The sequence below is a fragment of the Haematobia irritans genome, chromosome 4, assembly GCF_050003625.1.
Source record: "Haematobia irritans isolate KBUSLIRL chromosome 4, ASM5000362v1, whole genome shotgun sequence".
NCBI classification, from domain to species: domain Eukaryota; kingdom Metazoa; phylum Arthropoda; class Insecta; order Diptera; family Muscidae; genus Haematobia; species Haematobia irritans.
In genome coordinates this window covers 119,958,550-119,976,585 of record NC_134400.1, presented here as the reverse complement: position 1 = coordinate 119,976,585, position 18,036 = coordinate 119,958,550, and the positions used below count along the sequence as shown (strand labels likewise).

Genomic DNA, 18,036 nt, shown 5'->3' with positions numbered 1-18,036 from the left:
TCAGTTATTCCGGACGGAATGTCGATGTTTGTAAAGAATCTTACAGTGTGTCGGATCAATACGACTTGTCGGCGATGACTAAATAATCGGTAAATGTGTTATCGATCCCATAAACATGCAGCAGTATCGATTATGCCGTCGGACTTAACTTATAATGTGCACAATATATGGGATATGTTCGACACGAGCACTGTCGTCCGGAATAACTGATGTCTGTAAAGCGCATAAGGTAAGTACTATGTTCGCTTTTCGAGTTTAAATTTTCGCGGTTACTTTACTAAAACAGTTAAATATAAGCAGATAAATTTACTCAATTGATGCGCAGTTTCTTGTTCCTCTTGATTTTGGCATGACTTTACGGGAATATGTTTGTTTTCATATATAATTTTGATTATTTAAGGAAAAGTAATCGCGAAAATAAAATGGTTTTCAACTCGAAAACCGAACATAGTACCAATTTAGTTTGTCTCACATTGAAAACTGTTTGAAAAATTTTTGATTGGCGATAAATATCAATTTGAGGATTACATTCGAGAAACTATTAGAATTTTACTGTTGAGTGTAATGTCTGTTTTTTGTTGAGAACGCGATTTTCTCAACAATTTTTCAACATAAATATTACCTAATTGTTTTAAAAATTGTTGAATTGTAGCATACCCAATAAACACAGGATGAGCGTTTTTCAAATGCAACACCTCTTCAGTTTGAGGGTAAATATCATTTTCAACATAAATTCAACTTGACTTGAAAAAGCTCATCTTCAATTCATCTTCAAATTGTTTGCGAATTACAACCAATTTGGCAAAATGTTGACGAAAACTTTGAAAATGTGTTGAAGATAATTGGAGAAAACTTTGACAAATCACTACCCTGAAATGCAACGAAAAAACCACATGGTTTTCAATACTACTTTGGACAACAAAGTTCGTGGAAGAAATACAAAAATGTGGAAATTTTTTAATAATCAATTGAAATTGCTTATAATAATTGGTAAGTAAAACTAAAACACGAAATGAAAACTTTAAGGAAGTCACTAAACTCAAATCTCTTTGCAGACAACTAAAATATTTGGATGCTGATTCTTGACACCTTAAGAGGCTGGCCGATGAAAAATGGTAGTGGCTTATCGAGAAGAGAAAGTTTCCATAAATCAAAGTGCAACCAAAAAAACTTGGTATTTACCCTGCCAACATTTTTTGAATTTGGGGACTCTTTTGAGAATCCCCACTACGTCGAAAACAATCATATACGACATCAAAAACTCGTCGGAAAAGCGCCGTCACTATTGAGAAGTTGTACCACGCCAAGTTACTACAAAAATGTTTCGCATGAGTGCAATTATTAGGTGCCTTTATAGATCAATTTAGAACGACGCCAATAAGGGACCCACCAAACAATCAGAAAAAGTGCATTTTAGGATAGTTGTAAAAGAATCATTGTGGTCGAGTAAAACACGTTTGTTTAGATATTTATTAATTTGATTAAACATTTACAAATTCTTAAAAATATAACATTTATACCACTATCACATTACATTTAACATAATTTTTGGCATTAATGATGATGTTGAGTTACAAGTAGCGAGTTACATGTTGCTGCGTCTATCAACCAGTGTTTTTATTCCATGGAGGCAGCGTGTCTGTAAAATATCTGAAAAACAATCACTTTATTCCATTTGGAAAATCACCAAATTGTTCACCAATATACCTTTCACAATTTTAAGCGTATAATCTATGTTTTCAGAACTTTATTTTCGTTTTCATTTAATTAAAATATAACAAGCTGGTTGCGCTTGGCGTTTCACAAAAAAAAATGGATTTTTTAACAGTAGGGATGGCAAATTACTTGCATGTACTTTTTGATGTACCTTTTCATGATGGTTGAAGTGACATTTACGAGTCTGTGGTAACGATGAGGTTGAAATGGAACTTTGAAATGCTGGCTGGGCAAGTTCCTGAAAATTGCCAGTATTTTAATAACAATTTTGTAACACCAACGTTCTTGAGGAAATCACGAAGTACGTGGTCAGTTGGAAGAAATACAAATTGGTAAGTCAAAATAAAAAGTGAAATGAAAACATAATGGAAATCACAAAACTCGATTGTTTTGCAGAAAACTAAAATCATTGGATGGTATATTCTTGGAAGATGTTGGCCGATGAAAAACCGATAAAGGGAACAACAAAGAAAAGTTTTCAGAAAACTTACAAAGTGCAATCAATTAAACCAAAGTGCAACAATTCCTATATCAAGAACTTCTGGATGAAAATGTGCATTACATCAATTTACATCCCGTCATCAGTTTGATATTTTGTGATTTCCTCTTGCTGGAATCTATTCTAACACACAAGCCAGCAAGTTCCTCGATAGTAATTATTTCAAATTGCCAGCATATTAATGACACCAACATTATGGAGGAAATGGAATTATACATGTAAAAATGTTTAAGATATTTAAAGATGTATTCATAGTTTTATTTATTAATACGTTTAATAAGATAATTACATTTTGATTGGTATTATATTATTATTTTTATATATTATTAATGTTATTTTTAAGATTATTATATTTGTTAACTAAAAAAATAATAAAATTTACAAAATCCCTAGAAATTTAGTATTGACTTTCAGTTAGAACTAGGATTGACTTTCATACAAATTGTGGTTTGAAAGTATTCGCAACAATGGTAATTTTTTATTTTTCTCACATTGAAAACTGTTTGAGAAATTATTGAGTAGCGATGCATTTCAATTTGAGGATTACAATTGAGAAATTATTGTTATTGTGTTGAATTTTACTGTTGAGGGTAATGTCTGTTTTTTGTTGAGAACGCGATTTTCTCAACAATTTCTCAACTTGAATATTACCCTAATCCTTTGAAAAAATGTTTGAAAAATTATTGAATTTTAGTATTTTTCAAACGTTTGTGTTTATTGGGAGTACTCAAAAAATTAGTCAGTAAAGAGTACTTGTAATCAAATACTCGTTACTTTCCCAACACTACTCGCGGGTTGCAAACACGTTTTGCAGTTGTCGCGAAGATTCATATTTTTCATTAATTTGTGCGGATTGTTTGTGCTTTTCATAATTGCTTACTTGCATTTGTGGCACACAATTTATGTGGTTTATTACTACATTGGTTGGTAAACTGGTAAAGCAATAAATTGGTAAAATATGGATCACCAAAAATTGACAGAATTGTTGCGTGCAACAATTGATCCCAATCCTGAACAGAGGAAGGCGGCAGAAGACCAATTGGCACAGGTTAGTACCGAATAGTGCATTCGTATTTGTGGCTAATAATGAAGCTTTGTTCTACTCGAAAAGGTATAGTCCTGCCGCCGGAACGGCGGGTGACGTTATCCAGTCAGAGCATATCAATTGTTTTTAGGCTAGTTTGTGTGTGGCTCAGCATATTAATTGTCTGCAGTGACACCATACTAAAAACATGTGCTTTTTCATTTAGTTAAGTTTGTATGTTCAATATTGCTATAATGTCATTTTTAGCTATATATTTTAGCAGTTTTTATTTTACTAAAAAGATGTTCGTAATCGATTAAGCATTGAAGAATTATACAATTATGTCCTGAGTTCATTTACAATGGTGAGAGTAGGACCCAATATTTGCAAAGTACATCAAACAGTAGTATAGCATTACTGACAGAAGTAATGCCATAGTAGTGTTTTTTTTTAGTAAGTAAATAGAAAAATTTGCATTTGCAATGAATAACAAAATTGCAGTATTTTTTAGAAAACTGTAAAATTGTTTACACAAGCACCCAAACCTTTTTCCCATCTTTTAAAATTGTCAAAGAAAGAATTAATAATAACAAAAAGCTATAAATAGTACAACAATCCCTCGATTTAAGTCGCCTCGGTTTACGTTGTTCCGATTTACGTCGTCCAATCTTTTGTTGCCAATTTTATCAGAACCGCTTTTCATAAGTGAAATAAGTACCAACGATTATGACATGATTTCTGAAATTCTTAGCGAAAATTCGTCATATTCTGATTGATATTGCATATCAATTATCAATTCGGGTGTATTACGAGCTAACAGCTGCAAACACCGCTCAGAATCATCAACACGTTGTTGTTTTTAGTCAAATGTGAGCTCGCGCGGCACCCATTTTGCACAGAGCTTCCGCATATCCAAATATTGATGAATGATATGTCCAACACATTCCTTTGATATCTTTAAGGCATCTGCTATCTCGATCAACTTCATTTAACGGCCATTCAAAATCATTTTGTGGATTTTTTTGATGTTTTCGTCGGTAACCACCTCTTTCGGGCGACCACTGCGTTCACCGTCCTCCGTGGTCATTTCACCACGCTTGAATGTTGCATACCAATCAATTATATTTCTCTGGGACAGATCCCGAAAACTCATTATCAAGCCAAGTTTTTGCTTCCACCGTATTTTTTCCCTTCAGACCTTCAAACGCTCCAATAACGCCATATAATAGTCACTGCTATATATATTTATAACCGATCTTGTTATAAATGATGTATTTATCAACCGATCTTCTTCGGCTACTCAAATGTTTTGTGAGTCTCATAAATCTTGCAAAATATCAGGCAGATTCAGGTTTAGATATATCTCTCATATATCTTTCGGCCTATATGTATTTATAGATGCTGGAGTTTTACTTTGATTTGCGTTAAATGTTGCACAGGGAGTTGAACTAACATTCTAACTGTATGCTAAATTTGGTTGAAACCGGTTGAGATTAAGATATAGCTCCCACATATATCTTTCGCCCGATTTACACTCGTATGGGCTCCAGAGGCCCAAATTTTACTAATCTACGTGGAATTTTGCATGCTGAATTTTGTTGAAATCGGTTTAGGTTTAGATATAGCTCCCACATATATCTTTCGCCCGATTTAAACTCATATGGCCACAGAGGTCAAAATTTTACTCCGATCTACGTGATATTTTGCACAGAGTGTTGAATGAACGTTCCTATTATGCGTGCCAAATTAAATGAAATCGGTTCAGACGTAAATATAGCTCCCATATATATCTTTCGCCCCATATGCACTTATGTGGTTTCTGAAGCCAGAGTTTTAGCCTGATTGACTTCAAATTTTGCACAAGGAGTACAATTGATAGTGTCGTTAATTGTGATAAATTTATTTGAAATCGGTTCAGATTTAGATACAGCTCCAATGTATCATTCGCCTAATTTACATTCATATGACCACAGAGGCTAACGTTTTAAGCCGATTTACGTGAAAGTTTGCACGCTTAAGGTGAGTACTAAGTTCGAGTTTAGCGGCTAAAGTGACAACTAAATCAGTAAAAAGGCATACCATTATACATATTTGTTGCAAATTTTATTATAACTTGAATAGCCCAAAGCAAATTTTCACAAAGTTTGTATGCCTTAAAGTGGATTATTAAAGAAAAGTAATCGTGAAAATATGACGATTTTAGCGGCTAAACTCGAACTTTATACCCACCTTCAGATATAACATTCTATATATTTCGAATTTTATCCAAATCGGTTCAGAATTATAAAGCTCTATGTATATATTTCATATTTAAGCAAAAATCGCACAACGTCAGCGATGATTTCCCCAGACATTCCACAGAATCGGTTAAGGGTTTTTGTCGCTCGATATGGCCAACTATTGTCAAAAACTCCACAACTGACCATCTACCTTTGTGAGATCTAGCCCATATCCTTGTAAATTCGCCACTGCTACGTAACAAAACCTATAAAAAGTATAAAGTTTTTTCTGTAGCCTATGGTTATGATTTATTACTGTGTAATACACTATATGGGCCACTAGGCCTTTGTATTATATTGAATGAATAAACAAACAAATAAATAAAAATGCGTCAAATTTACCAATACCTCTAATACATATGAATCGCCCGATAAATCATAAATTCACTTTTGTTCAGCTGAATAAAAATTACTCTAGCTTTATATTTTTCTTATTGTTTCATATTTAGATAATCGGTTCATATTTAGATAATTGTATATGGGAATATAAACGTTTATATAGCTTCCAAAACACAAATGATGTAAAAAATGTTGGTACACATAGTGGTGAAGGGTATAATATAGTTGGCCCCGCCCGACTTTAGACTTTACTTGTTTTGTTTATATGTTTGCTTTATGTATGAGCAATTTTTAATTCGGTTTACGTAGTTTTGATTAACGTCGTCAAATTCCGGAATCTCGACGTAAATCGAGAGATTACTGTATTGTGAATCGTATTATCTCGGAATCGTCATACGGCCAAGAGTTTAATTATGGATTATTGTACACTTTCGATATCTGGGTGGAAATATGAGTCAAACTTTTTTCAATATTTTTTTTATACTATCGATATGTTATATTTACTGTGGCGACGAATTCCTTTTTGATTTATGTCAAATGCGAGGGCGGTTCGGAAATTTCTTAGGCTATCAAGGAAAGAGAATAGTTAGTTTTTCAAAAATATTTTTATTCTTCAATATAATCTCTAGAAACTTCAATACACTTAGTCCAACGCTTTTCTAGCAATTCTATCCCTTGATTAAAATAGTTTTCCTTAAGGTCTTCAAAATAGTGGTTTACAACTGTAATTGCATCTTCATTTGAGGTAAAACGCTTGCCAGCAAGGATTTTTTTTTTAGATTTGGGAACAAGTAAAAGTCACTGGGAGCAAAATCAGGAGAATAAGGTGGGTGGTCAAGCAACTCGTACTTTAATTCGTTGATTTTAGCCATTGTTAAAACACTCTTGTGCGCTGGTTCGTTGTCTTGATGAAAAATTATTGTTTTGTGTTGTAAGCCAGGACGTTTTTCTCGAATTTGTACATTTAATTTATCCAAAAGGTTGCAATAGTACTCTGAATTTATTGTTTTACCCTTTTGCAGATAGTCAATCAATAAAATACCTTTGAAGTCCCAAAAACCGTTGCCATAACTTAACCAGCCGATTGAATTGTTTTTGCCTTTTTGGGGCACTTCCTCCAGCTTCAGTCCATTGTTTGGATTGTTCTTTTGTCTCTGGAGTATAGTGGTGGATCCATGTCTCAACAGTCATGAAACGACGCTTAAAATCCATTTTTATTTCGCTTAAAACGATCCAAACAAGCTTGAGAAATGTTCATTCTTATGCGTTTTTGATTGACTGCTAACAAATGCGGCACCCATCGTGCAGAAAGCTTTATCATCTGTAGTTCTTCATGCAAAATTAAATGGACTCGATCATTTGAGATGCCCATGATATTAACAATTTCACGCACTTTTATTTGTCGATCATTTAATACCATAACATGCACTTTGGCTACAAATTCTGTTGTTGTTGCTGTTTTTGGACGTCCACTACGTGGTTCATCTTCAAAGCTTGTACGACCACGTTTAAATTCAGCAACCCAATATTTTACTGTTGCATATGAAGGAGCACTTTCACCTAACACATTCATCATATCATTATGAATTATGAAACCATTTTTATGTAAATATTTAATGACAGCACGCTTTTCTAATTTTCCATTGTAAAAAAATTGCGGATGCGTCTTTTTTGAACACCTGTTTCTATATGAAGGAGTTGCCAGATCGAAGCAAAATTTAACATACGTTCATAACAGAGATGGAAGTTTCCAAAACACTTAACTTTTTTCTGTTTATACCGCGCTTTTTGTGCTAGGCTAAGAAGTTTCCGAACTGCCCTCGTAGTTATTTATTTACTTTTATTTTAATTATGTAATTTGAAACTACAAAGCGGCCAATATATGAAAATTACAATGGACTACTAAGTATGAATAAAGTACAATTCAAATTATGACAATATGAGAACATATGCGTGTATTTAATAGGTATAAATATGCATATATGACAATATATAAAATAAATTAATAATGAGATAAAAAAGGAATATGACAAAACATTTTAGGTCCCCAATATAATTAAAAACAAGTAAGTAAAGTCTAAAGTCGGGCGGGGCCGACTATATTATACCCTTTACCACTATGTACACAAACGTTTGTGTTACCATCTCAACTACTTCAAATTTACTGGGAGCTGTATAAAGGTTTGCGTTTCCAGATACAAATACTTTTAATGGAGACAATTTTTTGTATTTCTAAAAAATCTCTAGAATTAAAATTTAAATTAGATAACGCCCTGGGATGAAACATAATGTTCGTAAAAAAATATGGGACATATGAGGCGAGAGAAATTTTAATGCAATTGTACAAAAGAGCTTTTATGATTTATCAGGCGATACATATGTATTCGAGATATAGGACACTTTTAGTAATATTTACAATTTTTGCAACTCATCAGTGGCGATTTTACAAGGATATTGGTTAGATCTCGCCAAGATATGTGGTCAAGTGTGTGTTGTGATATATTATTTGGTCAAGTCGGGCGACTTGGAGCCTTATTTAAAACTCAACCGTTCTGTGGAAATTCTGGCATTACAGTGTATAGGATATGACTAGGATATGGGGAAATCATCACAGAATCTTGTAAAAAGTCGGAATTTTGGTCATATTTGTATAAATCGGAAAAACGTATATATGGAGGCTTTATCTAAATCTGAACCAAATTAGATCAAACTTGACACACCTAATCGGGCGAAATATATATATGGGAGCTATATCTAAAACTGAACCGATTTCAACCAAATTTGTCACACTTACCGATACTATTAAACGTACTCCTTGTGCAAAATTTGAAGGAAGTCAGGGCAAAATTCTGGCTTTTGAGGCCATATAAGTCCAAATCGGACGAAAGATATATATGGGAGCTATATCTAAATCTGAACCGATTTTAACCAAATTTGGCACACATAACGACACCGTTAAACCTACCTTTCGTGTAAAATTTGAAGCAAGTCAGGGCAAACCTCTGGCTTTTGAGGTCATATAATTGCAAATCGGACGAAAGATATATATGGGAGCTATATCTAAATATGAACCGATTTCAATCAAATTTACTAAGCATTGGTAAATTTGATTGTGCAAAATTTCACGAAAATTGGTAGTAAACTTTGGCCTCTGTTGCCATATGAGTCTAAATCGGACGAAAGATATATATGGAAGCTATATCTAAATCTGAACCGATTTGGATATTTTGCAAGTTTTTCGATACTCATAATATATTCGCATGTACGGAATTTGAAGAACATCGGTTGATAAACACGCCAATTATAACCAGATCGGGGATAAATATATATGACAGTTATATCTAAATCTGAACCGATTTTTTTCCAAAATTAATAGCGATCGTCTTTGTTCCCCAAAACGACCCTGTGCCAAATTTGAGGACGATCGGACTTAAACTGCGACCTGTACTTTGCGCACAAAAATACATGAACAGACAGACAGACAGACGGACATCGCTAAATCGACTCAGAATTTAATTCTAAGACGATCGGTATACTAAACGATGGGTCTCAGACTTTTCCTTCTTGGCGTTACATACAAATGCACAAACTTATAATACCCTGTACCACAGTAGTGGTGAAGGGTATAAAGACAGAAAAAGGAAATAAAGAAAAGTTTATTAAACCAACCACAATAAAGCAACACTACTAGCATGAGGTTGGATAACCTTCATGTATTTGATCCAAGATGAGCGAGTAATCTCTTTCGATATGTCGAATCAGAAATCGAGAAATCCTTTAAGTTAGTAGGGAGTTATATGATCTGGCGATTCTAGCCTGAAATTACTTGTCCATATAACCTCTGGCAAGTGGCACAACAATCTAATTTCGGCGCGAGCGGTTGAAAGTTAATGATACCACGAGAAATCGAGGTAACTGAAATCTGAATATTATAGTTCAGTGTAGTGATCGCTCACTTCAGCTCTTTTCCGATCAACGAACTAGTTCGATCAGATAGTTCATTTTTGGTAAGTGACCGGTTCATTTCAAATTCTGTTGTAGCTTTCTTCCCGTTCATCATTGATGTAACATATTAGCCTTGCGTTGATTTATTCATCCCAAAAAAACACTTGCGAAAAGAATCCCGAATAGCTTATATGCAAAAAATATCGATATGAGCATAAAGGAAGAAAATTGTCCAATTATCAAGGAAAGCGAAATTAACTGAGCGAACAAACTTATACATTGTGCTTAGTTAACTAAACTGACATCGTGAACTACCCAACTCTAACTTTTGTTATATTAACACATTAGAATTAATCTCTCATAACTGGACATCTCATAAATTTGGACAAAATTTAGGCGACCGTGGGTGTCCACTTCACAGAGCTTTCGCTGTACTATGACATAAGAGGTTGGGCCCAATCTTATGTACCCCCCATGGATTGCGTACAAAATTCTACTAAAGATTGTCACCTCCTATCGAATTACTTGGGTTGTTATTGTAAAAGTTTTTTATGTAATTTCATCCATTTTGTTATATGCTTTGGTACTTCAACTAGTGTCCAAATCTAGGAACTCTGCGACAAGGGTGGGGTGCGTCCAGAGTGATCAGTAGGTGATTGAGGTAGGTTTAGCTGGGTAAATAAGCAGCATTGTTGATTTTTAAGTGAAGATCACATTGCAATAGAGCTCAACCGAAGCAGGGTTTTCTTGGCAGAAGTCGAATATGTTCCTAAAATGTTCACTTCAAATATTGATAAAACGCAATTCAGTCCACGTATAACAATATCCTTCGACCTCTTGACGCCGCGATTCGTGGCCTATTACCGATTTTCACCGAATGCCGAAGCCGATTCTTCGGTCGACTTCTACATTACAAAAGCTACCAATGCGGTTTATTGCTGATGGCATCATTGTGCCGTACTTTTTCAAAGAAGATGTGAATCGTAACGTAACTGTGAATGGAAAGCGCTACCATGGGATGATATTCAACATTTTTGTTTTACCAAAAATGCAAGGGCTTAATTTACTTAACATGCGGATTCAACAAGACTTGCATACCATGTGGTTTCAACAAGACGGTGCCGGTATTTTCAATCAGACATGCCACACAGCAAGCGTAACAATGAAGTTTTTGAGAGGCGAGCTCGGTGAACGTTTTATTTTAGGTTTGGGACCGGTTAATTGGCTGCCTAGATCATGTGATTTAATGCATTTGGACTATTTTTGTGGGCCTATGTTAAATCTCATGTATATATAGAACAGTAAGTCTATTGACAAATTGGAAAACAACATTGAAGCAATTGTCGCATGAAAGACAACTTTGAATCGTTTATTTGTGAGATACCGGCCGAAAAGTTGCAAAGAATATACCAAAATTGGACTAAGGGAATAGACCATTTGAGGCGCAAGAACCGTCAACGTTTGCATGCAATAATCTTCAGACAATTAATTATATGAACCGTACTATCGATTCAAATAATTTTTTTAATTAATATGTAATAAAATGTATTTTTTTGATTATTGTGCATTCGTTTGTTTCAAATTCTGCTACTCAGTTATTAATACTATTTTTTTCTTGTTTTTAAGTTCTGTACCTTTTTTCATAATTTATTTTTGTTATGTTTTTGTAGATAAAATGCATTTTTCTAAATAAAAGTACTTTTAAGAATCGTGAAATGATTTTGTTTCATTACTTTCTTTTCAGATACGCAAGATTATTGGATTTGTACCGACAATTCTACAAATTGTTATGAATAATAATGTTGACCAACCTGTTCGCCAGGCTGGTGCAGTATACTTGAAAAATATGATTTCAAGTAATTGGGCCGATCATGAAGTTCAAGCTGGGGAACCTATACCATTCTCTATACATGAGCAAGATCGGGCCATGATACGTAGTTCAATTGTGGATGCAATTGTACATTCCCCAGATATTTTGCGGTAAGTATTCATTTCATAAGACTAGACTAATAATTCAGTGTGCATGATCTCATTCCATAAGAACATAGGTGTAATTAATTGGAGGCCAAATTTATCCATGTTTAAATTTTCATAAAACCGAAATATTTTATTGTTGTAAATATTTAAAGTAAGAAAGAGACCAATTCGAATGATTCACCATTTTGAAAAAAGAAAAATATTTGACAACTAAAGGGTGTATGTACAAGTCGGAAGATTAAGAATGAAATTTAAATTAATTAAATTAGTAGACATCTGTTTTGAAAAAAGAAGAATGAAATTTAATTTGAAATTGAAAAATTAAAATAGGGATAATATAGCAATTTTTTTATCATAAAATCAAAAATTTGGTCCTATTATCCCAAAAGCGTTTTTTATTCCAATTCAAATTCAAAAGCGTTCGTACTTTTGCCAAAGTCATCATTCCTTGGGCATACATTGGCATAAGGGGTCATATTTATATTCTGAGCCGCGTTGGATACTTTACCTTTCGAATTTGTAATCAGAGAAGTAGCTACTGGGCAGCGATTTTTTGTTAAGATAGAACTCATTTAAAATAAATACTAATTTAGCAAAATACCGATTTGAACTAAGGGTAAAAAGAAATCGGCTTTTATTTATTCAATCAAAGCATGGAATTCTAAGCCTTTTTGGCCAAATAAAGTAATCACAACTAATCTCTAGATTTGCATACATACAAAATGGTATACATATAAAGTTTGCAAAAGCAATCCATTACACACAGATTAAGTAAGCAAGATACATACAAAGATAACCTCTATTTATAAGTTAGGAGGAATACAACGATAGATTGAAGGAAGAATAAACAACTTAACAAATATTTTGAATATTGGATAAAAAATATTTATGAAATGTAAAAATCCACTATTTAAAGTCGAGCAACTACTCGATTATGGCCATAACATTCCCACCAAAAAATTTGGAGGTTCTTCTCTAGGCACAACTTTAAAAGAACTTCCAAAAATGCTCTCCAAAGATGTTCTTTATTTTAACTGCACGGAAGTTCATTTGAGTCAATTTTTTTATAACCCGCTTTTTTCATATTTTTAATGGGAAATTTATTTTTATTTGTTTCAAATAGGTTACAAACATATTAAGTATTAATAAAATGGTACAAATTATTTAAATTTAGCCGAAAAAAAAATGTTAAATTCTTTCTAGAAAAATTGCGAATTTTTGAAAATATTTGATGACAAACGTTCCAGACAAGCTTTATAACAGGTTGGATGATAAGTCCCCGGTCTGGCGTCGCTAGTATTAAATGCATATTATTTTTATATAGTACCAACCTTCAAATGATTCGTGTCAAAATCTGCAAGTCAATTAGTTTGTGAGATAGAGCGTCTTTTATGAAGCAACTTTTGTTATTGTGAAAAAAATTGAAAAAAAAGGAATTTCGTGTTTTGATAAAATACTGTTTTCTGAAGGGAAAAAATACGGTGGAAGCAAAAACTTGTCGAAAACATCAAAAAAATCCACAGAATGATTTTGAATGACCGTAAAATGAAGTTGATCGAGATAGCAAAGGCCTTAAAGATATCAAAGGAACGTGTTGGTCATATCATTCATCAATATTTGGATATGCTGAAGCTCTGTGCAAAATGGGTGCCGCGCGAGCTCACATTTCACCAAAAATAACGTGTTGATGATTCTGAGCGGTGTTTGCAGCTGTTAACTCGTAATACACGCGAGTTTTTCCGTCGATATGTGACAATGGATGAAACATGGCTCCATCACTACACTCCTGAGTCCAATCGACAGTCGGCTGAGTGGACAGCGACCGGTGAACCGTCTCCGAAGCGTGGAAAGACTCAAAAGTCCGCTGGCAAAGTAATGGCCTCTGTTTTTAGGGATGCGCATGAAATAATTTTTATCGATTATCTTGAGAAGGGAAAACCATCAACAGTGACTATTATATGGCGTTATTGGAGCGTTTGAAGGTCGAAATCGCGACAAAACGGTCCCATATGAAGAAGAAAAAAGTGTTGTTCCACCAAGTCAACGCACCGTGCCACAAGTCATTGAGAACGATGTCAAAAATTCATGAATTGGGCTTCGAACTGCTTCCCCAACCACCGTACTCTACAGATCTGGCCCCCAGCGACTTTTTCTTGTTCTCAGACCTCAAAAGGATGCTCGCAGGGAAAAAATTTGGCTGCAATGAAGAGGTGATCGCCGAAACTGAGGCCTATTTTGAGGCAAAACCGAAAGAGTACTACCAAAATGGTATCAAAAAATTGGAAGGTCGTTATAATCGTTGTATCGCTCTTGAAGGGAACTATGTTGAATGATAAAAACGAATTTTGACAAAAAAAATGTGTTTTTCTTTGTTAGACCGGGGACTTATCAGCCAACCTGTCAATGCATTAAGAATCATACAACAATTTTAGAAAATTATTTATTTGTCAAAATATCACAAAAATTCTTAATTGACATCCAAAACACTGAATTCACCTCACACCTTAAGAAATAATTCAAATTCAGTGCAGCGATAGCTCGCGCAACCGCACAGCCGTTGTTGCAGCTGACTGTTTGGCCAAAATGTCTAAAAACACTGAATTCACCTCACACCTTAAGAAATAATTCAAATTCAGTGCAGCGGCTGTTGAAATATTGGACGTCCGTTCTATGACAAGCCCATGTTAGGTTAGGTTAGGTTAGGTTAAAGTGGCAGCCCGATTAAGATTCAGGCTCACTTAGACTATTCAGTCCATTGTGATACCACATTAACTAAAAGTACCTATTACATATGGGCACTTCTAGTTTTAACCGTTGAACCTTCTCGATTATTTTCTTCTGTTGAACCAACCAGATTGTTCCAAAAAAATTAGCAGACTGCTTAAGTTAACGTTTTCCAGGTCCGCTAGTAATCTGAAGCTATATGCCCCTAAAATTTGCTTACGCCTTACACAAAATGCAGGACACTCACACAAGAGGTGTTTTATTGATTCCTTTTCCTCCGCATCATGACAGCTCATACAATAGTCATTATACTTCGCACCAATAGTTTTTGCAAAATCGCCTATCAGGCAGCGACCCGTTATAGCAGATATCAGGAGTGATATCTGGCGTCTCGAGAACACTAGCATATCTAGTGTGCGGTTTAAGTTTAAATGGGGCCATAGTTGCTTGGTGTCGTTACAACCCTTACAATTCTCCCATCGAACATTTGCCATTATGACAGCCTTCTCACGCAGTAAGAGCTTGCAGGTAGCCAGAAGCACACCAACAGATGTAAGGTAGTTCCTAGCCCTGCCAGCTCATCTGCTTCGCAGTTCCCCGGTATGTTCCTGTGGCCAGGTACCCATATTAGTGAATATTGTGCTGCTCAGCCATCTCATTGAGAGATTTGCGGCAGTCGATGGCCGTTTTCGAGTTGAGGAACACAGAGTCCAAGGATTTTATTGCAGGTTGACTGTCTGAGTATATATTAATGCCAATATTGCTTGGAGCATTACTTCTCAGCCAATTCACCACTTCTCTTATTGCTAATATTTCAGCCTGAAAAACACTGCAGTGATCAGGTAATCTTTTCGCTATTCGAAGTTCCAGATCTTTAGAATATACTCCGAAACCCACTTGCCCATCCAATTTGGAGCCATAAGTGTAGAAATCTATATATCTTTTATTCCCCGGGGTCCGTGTACACCACGCCTCACTGTTGGGAATTAGAGTCTCAAACTTTTTGTCGAAAAGTGCACTCGCCAAAGTGTAATCCACTACGTTAGGCACATCTGGCATTATTTTGAGGACCGAACTGTGACCGTAACTTTTTTCCGACCACAGCGATAGCTCGCGCAACCGCACAGCCGTTGTTGCAGCTGACTGTTTGGCCAAAATGTCTAAAGGCAATAGATGCAGTATGACATTAAGGGAGTTTGTTCCTGTCTTGCTGAATGCACCTGAGATACACAAGCACGCCATACGCTGAACTTTGTCTAAACTTGTCGGCTGGTGAAGTGCCGGCCACCAGACTACAACACCATATAGCATTATAGGTCTAACCACTGCCGTGTATAGCCAATGTACAATTTTTGGTTTTAGTCCCCACTTTTCCCTATTGCCTTTTTGCACGAGTATAAAGCTACCGCTGCTTTCCTCGCCCTTTCTACAATATTAAGCTTAAAGTTCAGCTTCCTGTCCAAAATAACACCAAGGTATTTTGCACACTCCCTAAAGGGAATTTCAATACCCCCTAAGGAAATGGGCCTAACCGTGGGAGTTTTGCGATCTTTGCAGTACATGACTATTTCTGTCTTTGCAGGATTTACCCCAAGACCCTTATCTTTCGCCCATTTCTCAGTCATCCGGAGGGCTCTCTGTATAATATCTCTAACTGTTGATGGGAATTTTCCCCTGACTGCTAGCGCCACATCATCTGCGTATGCCACCACTTGTATCCTTTCTTTTTCTAGGGAAACCAGAAGGTCGTTTATAGCAACATTCCAAAGAAGAGGTGATAGAACTCCTCCTTGAGGAGTGCCTCTGTTTACATACCTTTGTATGTTTGCTTGTCCTAGTGTGGCTGAAATGCGTCTCTTCCTTAGAAGTTCGTCTAACAGCCTAAGTATACCTGGATCAACATTCAGAGTTGTCAGTCCATTTAATATCGAGCTCGGATGGACGTTATTGAACGCCCCTTCGATGTCTAGAAATGCCACTACTGTGTATTCTTTGACAGATAGTGAGCTTTCAATAAAGCTGACTAGTTCATGTAATGCGGTTTCAGTAGACCTGCCTTTGTTGTCGTTGTCGTTTCGAGAGCAAACTTGAATCGACGCTAGTTCTAAGATAAATATCTATCATCCTCTCCAGAGTCTTAAGTAGGAATGATGATAAGCTGATTGGTCGGAAATCCTTCGCATTCGAGTGAGAGGCTTTTCCCGCTTTAGGTATGAAAACGACTTTTGATTCTCTCCACTTTCGTGGAATATATGCTAAGTTAATACATCCTATATATATCGCCGACAACCAGGGGATAATTCTGTCAGCCACCGCTTTTAACTCCGCCGGTGTAATTCCATCAGGTCCGGGGGATTTGAATGATCCAAAGCTATTTAACGCCCATTTTATTCTAGATTCTGATACAATTTCCTCGATAGGAAACGACCGCTGAGCCACTGTGGCACCGCCAGTGCATGGTTCAACCGTCTGATTTCCGGGAAAATGTGTGTGCAATAGTACCTCCAGCGTCTCCTCACTGGACGTTGTCCAATTGCCCTCCGATGTTTTAATGAAACCTGGAGCGGAGCTCGTGGATGCTAGCACCTTCCGTAGTCTGGAAGCCTCGGACGTATTCTCAATGCTGCTGCAGTAATCATTCCAAGAGTTATGCTGAGCCTTTCTCAGTTCTCGCTTGTATCCTCTCAGATTCTTCTTGTAAGCGTCCCAATCCACAGGAGCTCTGGTTGACTTTGCTTTGTTAAAGAGCTTCCTGCAGGATTTCCTCATATTACCTAACTCCGTAGACCACCATGGTGGTCGATTTTTCCCCCTTGGCTTCCCTTTAGGGCATGCAGCTTTCAGTGAAATGTTGAAGGCCTTAGTAATCCTCTCCACTGCGTGTTCGATAACTTGCACAGTGCTCATATTTGTCTCTGGTATTTCCGGTATCATCATATTGAACGATTCCCTATACCTATTCCAGTCAGCTTTCCTAACATTTGGCGGAAATATGGCCTTGGTGGTATGAACATCAAATTTGAAACTGATGTAGCGATGATCTGAGAAGCTATGTTCACTTAAAACATGCCACTCAGATATCATTTCATTCAGTTCTTACGAGGCCAAGGTGATGTCCAAAACCTCTTGCCTGTTTTTAGTGACAAAGGTTGGGGCATCTCCCTTGTTGCAAACTACCAGATTAGTACGCAAAATAAACTGTATTAGCGACTCTCCCCTTGCATTAGTATCACTACTTCCCCATATACTATGATGCGCATTCGCATCGCATCCCATAATGAGTTTCGTCTTTGTTTTCAGTGACTCCTCAACTAAGGTCTTAACGGCACATGGAGGCATCTCCCTGTCATGTCCCATATAGACCGAAGATACCCAATATTTGCATTTGGCTATTTCTAAATTGGCAACGACAGTGTCTGCATTGCACATTGAAGGAAGCAGAAACAAGTTAAGCTCGTTTTTAGCAATTATACAGGCTCGAATTACATCATTACCAGTATACTGCCATAGTTTGAACCCCGGAGTACTTAATT

General features: G+C 36.0%; 1 protein-coding gene and 1 long non-coding RNA gene across 2 annotated transcripts in view; both read left to right on the top strand.

Moving 5' to 3' along the window:
- Positions 1-662: 662 nt before the first annotated feature.
- LOC142236817 (uncharacterized) lies at positions 663-2,301 on the top strand. The gene is made up of 3 exons (XR_012722213.1): positions 663-990; positions 1,056-2,048; positions 2,113-2,301. It is a non-coding gene; the product is annotated as an uncharacterized LOC142236817 (long non-coding RNA).
- A 693-nt stretch (positions 2,302-2,994) lies between these two features.
- Positions 2,995-18,036, top strand: part of msk (importin-7 msk) — a 39,386-nt gene continuing 24,344 nt past the window's right edge. The window contains exons 1-2 of the mRNA XM_075308110.1: positions 2,995-3,263; positions 11,547-11,782. Of these exons, the coding sequence (XP_075164225.1) occupies positions 3,174-3,263; positions 11,547-11,782 (326 nt within the window). The 5' untranslated portion in view covers positions 2,995-3,173. The remainder of the gene's footprint in view (positions 3,264-11,546; positions 11,783-18,036) is intronic.